The 10,338-nt window shown below is 36.2% G+C and overlaps 1 protein-coding gene across 1 annotated transcript; it reads right to left on the bottom strand.

Moving 5' to 3' along the window:
* Positions 1-4,129: 4,129 nt before the first annotated feature.
* LOC107817432 (cell division cycle protein 48 homolog) lies at positions 4,130-10,081 on the bottom strand. The gene is made up of 9 exons (XM_075244904.1): positions 9,881-10,081; positions 9,586-9,751; positions 8,128-8,356; positions 6,807-7,573; positions 6,495-6,716; positions 6,243-6,314; positions 5,870-6,151; positions 5,304-5,663; positions 4,130-4,663 (listed from the first exon to the last, which is right to left on the bottom strand). Exons 1-9 carry the CDS (start codon positions 9,907-9,909, stop codon positions 4,373-4,375), a joined length of 2,418 nt encoding a protein of 805 aa, XP_075101005.1. The 5' UTR covers positions 9,910-10,081; the 3' UTR covers positions 4,130-4,372.
* Between the last annotated feature and the right edge of the window lie 257 nt (positions 10,082-10,338).

Genomic DNA, 10,338 nt, shown 5'->3' with positions numbered 1-10,338 from the left:
TTCGAAAATTTGAAAAAGTCCAAAAAGTTATTTTTCAAAATTTTCACTCAAATCACTCACAAAACTTCAAAAACAACCTAAAATAATATTCATGTCCAAACACTACTCTAATTTTTAAATATCATTTTCACTTGAAATTTTTTTTCACTTTTTTTTGGAATTTTACAATTCTTATGTCCAAACGCCCACATAATTGCTAACTTTACAAGTGGTAAAAAACATGATTTACTAGAAATAAGGCTTGTAATCTTACTCTCAATAAGAAGGGATAAATGTAGAGAGACAGCTTTTTTGAATGTGATTTGATCCTTCTGGGTTCAATTGGCCGAAATAAATTACTAGATCCGCGGATTGATAGACATCAAGTTTGTAAAAAGAAACAAATTCTTGTTCGCGACACCAAAAGTAGGTTTGATATTCTCCCAGATGATGCGCTCAGCCTTATGCTAAAAGCCTCAAAATGCGTTTTTTTTTAAAAAAAATTCTTCCTTTCTTCTCTGTTTTCCTTTCATTTCTCTAAAAGATTTAAACAAAAATTTACCATCTTTATCTGGAAATTATGAACTTTATAAACTGTGTCGAAGAAGTTATGTAGCTTATAAATTAGCTACTTTGTAAAGTTCCTTGAATTAATTGGTCAGTGTGGTAGAAGCTACGCACGCTACTAGAACAATAAATTGTACAGCATTTATTTTGACCATTTAAATCTTGTATACGCATTACTTATAGCAATAGACATATTCTACCCAACACTGTTGCATCAATTATTGTAGCTGCGTCTTCACTTTTCCACCTTCTATTTCGTACAAATTGATTAGAAAACCAACAAAAAGAAAAAGAAAACAGAAGGAAATCAAAGAGAACCCTCATAGATAATAGTTATAATAAAAGAAAAACATGTATGTGACAGATGATTAGATATGGTAATCTAGCTAGGAAGCAGGTAAGATTCAATCTTTTTTGCGTTGCTGAACTAAATAGCAACTATTTATGGCTGACTAGGATAGTGGTGCCGATATCAAATTGTCACAATTCAGCTTGTATACGCATTTGGGTCTGAAGTTGTGGATCCTAAAGTTTTACCTTCAATTCTAAATTGATGTTTATTGTTGTTATATATAAACAGTATCAGATTGTTGTATAAATTTTATGGCGAAGCTGTGTTGAATGATACATATGGTTCAAAAGTATGTTCGGCACTGATTTTTGGCTTAGTCGTAAGCTTCTCCGCTCTAGCTCAGTATTTTCATCCACAAGAGAAAATTTTGAATCACCTTAATTAAAAGTAATCTAAGAACTATAATTAATCTCACTGGTAAGAGGAATTAATTGAAACTTATTACTGTATTCCCTCTGGTCCACTTTAAGTAATTTTTTAACTTTTTTTTGTGGTCCACAATATTTGTTTTTTTTTAGGTATCAAGAAGAAATTAACTTTTTCTTTTCAGAGTTGCCCTTGGAGTAAAGAGTCTAGGAGTAGTTTATTATGTTTCCAATGACCAAATTAAGGTTAATATGATCAATTTCATTATTAATTAATGTTAAGAGGTGAATTCCTTCATATGTGTGAAAACAATCAAAAAATCGCTTAAAGTGAACCGGAGGGAGTAACAATTAAGCTTTTTACAATAACAATAACAATGAAAGAAGTAGTATTAATCTTGATATATTCACAACTCGCAAAATTCTAAGCACGTTATTAGTTATTCACCAACTTGCGAGATTCCTCAAAATGGCCGGTGTTATCTTACAGAGGGCCCATAATTGCTGACAACAAACTGAGAATTCGGAATCCAGTCCAGAAACAAAAAAGACTTTGCCTTAAACTTCAGTAAATACTAAGTATTTAAATAATAAATGAATAAGGTGAGACGAACTTAAATTCAAACAACAACTAGTATTACCTAATAAATGAATATGGAGAATTTGAGTTGGAAAGTATTATATGATGAACAAACCAAGTGAACCAACAGCGCAGACGTAGTACGTAAAGAAACCAAAAGTTCATAGACAAAATTAATGCGAGTATGGAAGATAGAAGTTGATTAATTAAAAGCAATGAACGGAGATTCACGGGCTTTCTCATCTCATTTCAGATAGATGAGTACACACTTCACCAACTCATCACCACTCCCTTTTTCCTCCTTTTATGTTGAGTTTAACGTCTATACACTCACAAAATAATTGCATATATAAATATTCATAAAAAAGAAAATTAGTAATATGAAAAATAAGACAGATTACCTGCCACAACGTGTTAAAATGCATTAATCGACAAGTGAAATTCTTATTTTTTGCAAGATTTAAGTTTAACTGACAGTGTAAAGAATTATTTTTATTACTCTATTTTACATGTTAATATATCAATTCTTTTTATGAAAGTTATATGTTATTATAGGTCAGTTTTTTAAAAAAGAAAAAACCCATGAACTCTATATCAGTACTGTACAGCTTAGACTTTTTCTTGCATGCTTGTACTGTCTCTTCTCTGCTTGCAATGCATGAGCTGTGTACAAATCTGCCGCCTCTACTACTCACGAGCCTATTTATAAACCCCCTTTCTTTCTGTTCTTAAAAACCACCCACATCATCAAACAATCATTTCCAGAGCCTACACACACACACTTCCACAGAAACTTCATACAAGAAAACTTATTTAAAATGTCTGCTGCTGCATCCAATACACAACTTTCCCTTAAACTCATATGTGTTTGCCTTATTTTGATGTCTTCACTAAATGAAACTGTGGGAATCCGCCAATTATATGCAGGTAGTTCCGAAAGTAATTTAGCATTGAGCTCAATAAAGATAGCTGGAGAATACATGATACTGAAACCCGAGCTGATGAGTCACAATAAACGCCCTGTTTTTCATGGGAAGGAAATCAAGAATTGCCTACCTAAGGGGTTCAGGCATGCATCTGGTCCAAGCCGGTACGTGAACTATCATATATTTGGCTCACTTGGATGTTCTCATGTCAACAATTTCAAGCAACCTTAGGCGCACACCAATGTTATGAGAATTTGTCTCTGATCTGCCTTTTGGCTTCTCTGAATAAGCTCGTTATACTTTACTAAATATTATGCTACTTGTCAAAAAACAAAAACAAAAACATTTCATTATGCACGTTGTTTCTGCATTTCTTTTTTAGTCCGTTCAGATTCTCCTGGCTTGACTTCACTTTTCTGAATAGGAATGACTGGTGGGCATCATGCAATTACTTGTATATTTTGAATAACTTATACCGTGTATATATATGCTTTCGTTTTGAAATGTGGACTTGTGGAGTTTAATATCTGAAATCAAACATTGTATTAGCTATACGAAGATCATATTAGATATGTAACCATTTGTACCACAAAACCAAATTTTATACAGAAATCAAACTTTTTTGGACTTCAAAACCGAATGACCCCTTTAAAAAAGGAACAGCAACCAGTCGAAGAGGAACTTCAAATTCTTCTTGAAGGGAATAAGCATAAGTTTCTTTTTTTAAAGGGATTAAACACAAAGTTACATGCACAACATGTACAAGTCTTAAACATAGTAACAGTAACTTATCACTCCACTCAATTTCTTTTCCAAGGTCTCAGGCTATTTATTTATTTTTTTACTTCCCCGCAATAAAAGACTCACTAATTGGAAACACGTTTAGAAGGTTTCTTAATTCTTATAAAGATTACATCTGGAGTTCAAACATAGTAAGAGTAATAACTTGGATCAAGTTAGTTTTGAGCTGCAGAAAATTTGGTAGAAACAGGGTTGAGCTTCTACCGGGACATAATTTCTGGCATAAGCAACTCAATATGATTTTAAAATATCCTGTTGCATGCTAAATCTAAAACATGAAATCACGTATATATGTTGGTTGTCAAACCAAAAATAGACCACATTCTCAAAAATTCACGCTATTATATACTGTGTCTATTTGTTCTCATACATACACCAAGTAATTTCAACAAAACCTCACCCGCGATTGGACTTTCCAATTAATAAAGTTTCAGTAATACCAAGGTACTATAAAATTTCACGGAGACTGGAGTAGAGTTTTAAGGGATACCCACCAAGGGAAAATTAGCACCTAATACACAAAGGCATGCTGTTCATCAAACGGGGAAATAATAGAGGATAATAACAAAGTGTCCACTATATTAGCAAAGCTATTGAGGTCTTTAAAAATGTCATAGAACCTTCAAGATAACAACATTAAAGAGTGGGCATAAATAAACCAGAAGTTAAGCAAGTAGCCCCAACAGCTTCCAGAAACAAAGTACCAATTCCAGACATTGTCCTAGAAGTAAATTGTTTAGGCAACTCTATTGCAATAAGGAAAAAGAGATGTCACAGCAGAATAACAAGATAGTCAATAACTTTAGCTATACAAGTCATCATCATCAGCTCCAGCATTAGAAGTTGCAAAGGGGTCAGTTGCAGCAGCCCCACCACTTGCCTCAGCAAACCGAAATTCAGTTCCAAAACCTCGAGATTGCTGTAAGGTCTGAGCAAATGCCTGGTATTTACGTATATCTGCGTCACTCACACTTCGTCGTGCATACTTCATGGACTCCTCAAAATGCGAGGGCGTAATCTCTGCTATCTCATCATCAGCATCCTCATCCATAGAATCAGGATTCTCGCTTCGTTTCCTTTCCTTTTCTATATCCTGTAATAAGAACACCATTTGACAAGGATTAGAACGTCAAATATGCCCATTAACTTAATTTTGAAGAAAGTGGTTATCCGATTGCAAACATCAATATAAGATGCCAGATAGCATGTTAACATGGAGTTTAAAGCAAGAGACACACAGCACATTGTTGTTTTTCAAGAATGGGGAGGGGATAAACACTTGACTTCAGATATTTGTTTCGGTAAACCAGTGACACTAGAGAAGACAAAAGCCATTAATAAAGTACGGCAGAGCACCTTTTTTTATAGCCAAGTACAGCAGAGCACCTTTGCTTCAATATTCAGCATGATGACACAAAAAAAAAAAACTAAAATGTTGTCCTAGAAAAGTATCAGCAGTGGCAAATCCACCTTTGCAGGAGCATGCTGGCACATACACGCATACAAACACACAATCATGCACACACATGGTTGACATATTTTTAGGGATATATCTTTATACTAAGTGACTCTCCACCCACTAATTTAAAATCCTCGATTTGCCTCCCAATATCAGTAGATGTACAGCAGTAAACACAGATAAAAAGCTGCAAGAACAAACACAGTTGATGTAACCTCAGATTTAAAAGAACAAAACCAAATATAATAAATTAAAGAGCAGATGAAGAGCATACTTTCTCAATGTTCTCCCTTATGGCATATTTGCAGGCCCGTTGACAGATCTCAGTGATATCAGCTCCACTGAATCCCTGAGTATATTTGGCAAGAGCTCTCAAATCGACATCTTTTGAGAGCGGAGATTTTCTAAGACACGCCTTGAAAATCTGATGGCGCGAGTCTTCATCTGGGAGTGGGATATAAATTAACTGGTCAAGTCGACCAGGTCGCAGAAGTGCAGGGTCAATTATATCAGGCCTGTTTGTGGCCCCAATTATAAAAACGGTCTTCTTTGCGTTCATGCCGTCCATTTCAGTCAGAAGTTGGTTCAGAACCCGATCAGCTGCTCCACCAGCATCTCCAACACTGCTTCCCCTCTGCAATAAAATCAAGCACCATTCTTAGTAAGCAGTGATACAAGGATATTCTTTTTCTTTTTTGCCCTCCTTTTTTACAGACTTATTTACTTATATCTACTTAATCGGCAGATTGGGATTTGTGCTGCCACAAAGTCCAGGAAAATCCATCAAAAATTGCTCGTGTTTGCTTACAACCATTTTGGTATACTCAAAAACTATTTTACCTGAGTAGCAATAGAGTCGAGCTCATCAAAGAAGAGGACACAGGGTGCAGATTGTCTGGCCTTGTCAAAAATTTCACGGACATTGGCCTCGCTCTCTCCAAACCACATGGTGAGCAGCTCAGGTCCTTTGACACTGATGAAATTGGCTTGACATTCATTTGCAATTGCCTTGGCAAGAAGAGTTTTCCCACATCCTGGAGGACCATAGAAAAGAACACCTTTTGAAGGTGACATACCAAATTTCTCGAACTTCTCTGGATGCTCCACAGGGTATTGAACAGTCTACATGAAATGAAACAAGAGCAGTGATGAAACCCTCTAAACCACAGAACTTATATGAATGCATCAAGTCCAATTTATTGAAGTCAATTACCTCTTGAAGCTCTCTTTTGACATTTTCAAGGCCTCCAATGTCTTCCCATGAGACATTAGGCACTTCAACAACCTGCGTATAATTTTCACAGAAGAACCGAATAAATTTGTGAACTAAAATAACAAAATCCATTTATTCCATCCATAAACCCCATACAGACAAAATGACAAAAGAATCATAACCAACAATGGGCATTGCACATGATAAGGTACCAAGCCAAATTACATAACTGGGTCGTAATAGGCTACTTACTGTTTCACGCAATGCGGATGGATTGCTTGTTCCTAGAGCAGTTTGGAAGTGCTCATTCGTGACAGCCATTGAGTTCAATATTTCAGCATCAATGGAATCATCTTCAAGATCAATGACATCCATTTTCTCTCTAATACACTGAAGTGCAGCTTCCGTGCAAAGAGCAGCAAGATCTGCACCAACATAACCATGTGTATCTTTTGATATTCTTTCCAAATCAACCTGCAGAATCAAATATTCATCATTATGTCACATGTTGATCCCAAAACAAAACAAAATAAAGAAAAAGAAATATTCAATAAGTTGGCTCACTTCTTCTGCAAGCTTCATATTCTTGGTATGAATACGAAGAACTTCAAGGCGTCCAATTTCATCAGGAACACCAATGTCAATTTCCCTATCAAACCTACCAAACCTTCTGAGAGCAGGATCAATGCTGTTAGGACGATTGGTAGCTCCCATAACTATGACATGAGCACGAGATTTCAATCCATCCATCAGTGTCAGGAGTTGTGAAACAATCCTTCTCTCAACTTCACCATGTGTCTTCTCTCGCTTGGGAGCAATTGAATCAATTTCATCAATGAATATAATAGATGGAGCATTTTTCTCAGCCTCTTCAAACGCCTTCCTGAGATTGCTTTCACTCTCTCCAGCCAATTTGGACATGATTTCTGGTCCATTAATGCAAAAGAAAAATGCACCTGTTTCATTAGCCACAGCTCTGGCTATCAGGGTCTTCCCAGATCCAGGGGGTCCATAAAGTAAAATCCCCTTTGGTGGTTTCACACCAATGGATTTAAAAAGCTGTGGATGCCTCAATGGTAATTCCACCAATTCACGAATCTGAGCCATCTGTTTTCTCACACCACCAACATCATCATAGCCAACTTCGTCCAGTCTCTCCTCATCCTCCCTTTTAACAGGCTCCCCCTCACAAAAGATTTCTGTGTCTGGAGCAACAACACAATACTCCCCAGGGTCAGTCTCGATGACTTTAAATTCCACACTTCTCATCCCTCCTCTAACAAGGAAATTGTCCCCTTTCCTCAAAGGACGATATGCTTCCAAAAAGTAAGCTGCAAAAAGAAAGACGTTTAAAATTGAGGTCAACACAAACAGAGCTCACAAATTTCCTTTAACCTCTATTTTTCACAAATTCGAGGTGGACACAATTGTTTAAAATTGAGGTGGACACAAATTTGCTAACAAAGAAGACAACCTTTAACCTCTATTTTTCACTGCCAATCGACAAAATCAAAGAGCAGAATGTACAAATTCTAGGAAAGACCATGAATTGGAGATAATTTAAAAAATAATGGAGAATTCCAAAAGAGATGCACAATAGAGGAGGGCAGGCAACTCCACATTCAGCCAAAAAACTAGAGTTCTCCTGTACTACCATCTCAAAAGTGATTTATAGTATTCGATTCTAAGCAGAGAAAAGTGATTTATAGTATTAATCCTGATTCTAAGTGTAGCCTGGATGAGACTCGAAGGAGACTGAGTACATTGTAAATAATATGATGATAATTGCATGAAAATGCATCATGATACTACACCACTATGCTACCAAGAATAAAACCTTAAAGATTGTCAAACTGCACTTGCAATTGGAAAGTAACACACTTACGTTTCAAGAATGCATCAAACAAATCCCCGGTGAGACCTTCTATTGTATCATCTATGGGAAGTATGTGCACACGCTTTCCATACTTAACATCTGGACATTGGTGCACAGACACAACATCTCCAAGCCGAACCCTCAAATTTGAACGGACAACCTTGTTCATCCTAATCTTCGGCTCATCGCACGTTTCGTCAGCAAGGGCAATGACAACTGTATCCTTCCTTTTCTTTCCCTGGATAAAATGCAGCAGAAAACTAATGAGTCAATTGGATAGACAGGCAGACAAATATGCAAACAGAATCAGAGAGGTAACCTCATTTTTAACTAGTTGTTAAAATTAAACCACAAGCATCATGAGAAAATTACAACCATTGTTTTTAATAGAGGCAAAAAAAAAAGCGCCAAGATCAGTGGGGCTTGAAGCGAAAAGTGAGAATTAAAGCACATGCTTCTATAAAGTGAAGCAAACTATTTTACGAGAAACTAAAGTACCCCATATATACATATATGAATGTAGTACAGTAATTATACTCCTCACAGTTGAAATTAAAAGAATCGACGGTTTCTCATAAACACTTTGTGCATCATTGTTTGAGCGCACACTTATATAAAGCGAGAACATAACAGCTATGCCATAATTCATCATGTCAAACTTGGTTTCATTTGCTTCGAAAGTGACAGTATTCTCAAAATGGTATATGTCTACTAAGATTCAGAAAGTCTTATTCCCTAATGATGTAATATAGCCGAATACCAAGTCACTTATAGAACCCACGGACATCTGGCCATCAAGGATCAACAGAGCACAGACTCAATGACACATCATAAGCTAGAAACCCTGATTATCCCCCGTACTGACAAGGACAAGCTAGCTTGTCACACTTGACTAGAGCTACAAATCCAAGTAGCAATGCGAAATATGAAAACAAAATCGAAATCCACTATGAGAACAATCTGACACTCTAACCTAATACAAAATTCTAAATGTACCAATGTTCTACACAGATCTAGAGGTAATTGAGGCTCTAAAACATATAGGAAGAGAGTTATAACCACACATCACAAAATTCACTTGCATACGCATCGGGAAGCAGTATATAAATCAGCAATCAATCAGCTATACCTCGATCTGAAATTAATTAGAGCCAGCTATAATTCTTTTTGCTATATTCTAGTCCATTTCATACCAAAGCCAAATAATTTGTCTTTTAAGATAAATGAAGGATTCTCTACAACTAGAAATCTTCTAATCTCACACTTATCCTTACACTGACATTATAAGTCTCTAATCCACCAGATTCACCGACCAATAACAAAGCAATTTAGAAGTTGACCTAAGCAACCAAATAATCAATTACTAGCAAAATTACCCTCAATGTAAACAATCAGATTATCCACATCAAAACCCTAAAAACTTGAGATTTAGGGGGAAACCCCTAAAAAGGTAGAATAATTAAAAACCTTGATGAGAATTGTATCTCCACGGAAGAGCTGGAGCTTCTCCATGGTGGCAGGATTTAGGGCGACGACGGAGTTATCATCGTTGACCGCCTCGTCAACGACGAGCCGATTCGGAGACTTCTTGCGCTCCAAAATCGCCGTAGAGAAATCCTTCTTCGCACCTTTTCTGAAAAGTAAAAAAAGGAAGAATGAAAATACAAATCTCCGAACTTTCTAGAGACGATTTCAAACGTTAAAAACAACTCAGTCGATTAACCGATCGAGAAGACGTGAAAACGAAGGAGAGAGTACTTACGAGTCAGATGACTCGGCCTGGTGACTCATCTTTGAAGCTTTTTCGAGATCTAAATTAGGGCGCAGCCGATAAATTGAGAGAAACTGCGAAGGGAGAGAGAGACTTTTGCTGGAGAAGAGAACAATGAGTGCAAGGAAAGGATTTATCGAGGAAGTGATTTTATAATTGTTTTACTCCTAACTAGAAATGGAAAAGAAAAATGAGAAATAATATTAATTAAGGAAATAAATACGCACTGGCTACTGGCTTCCTATCTGTATTTCCTGCTTTTGGGCATTTTTCTCTGATTTTAGTAGGTATTTCCGTATTTAACAATATTTGAGTTTGAAAAGGAAAATTGTATTTTGAGGTTGAAAGGGAAATTTTTTTATGGAAAGCCGAGTTGTGTTTGGACAGAAAGTTGCTTTAAAAAATAATTTGACAACGATTAGGAATTTTTTATTTGAAATTCATTTTTT

The sequence above is a fragment of the Nicotiana tabacum genome, chromosome 22, assembly GCF_000715075.1.
Source record: "Nicotiana tabacum cultivar K326 chromosome 22, ASM71507v2, whole genome shotgun sequence".
Classification (NCBI taxonomy): domain Eukaryota; kingdom Viridiplantae; phylum Streptophyta; class Magnoliopsida; order Solanales; family Solanaceae; genus Nicotiana; species Nicotiana tabacum.
Note: the sequence above shows the minus strand (reverse complement) of the source record. Positions and strands in the feature narration are given on the sequence as shown.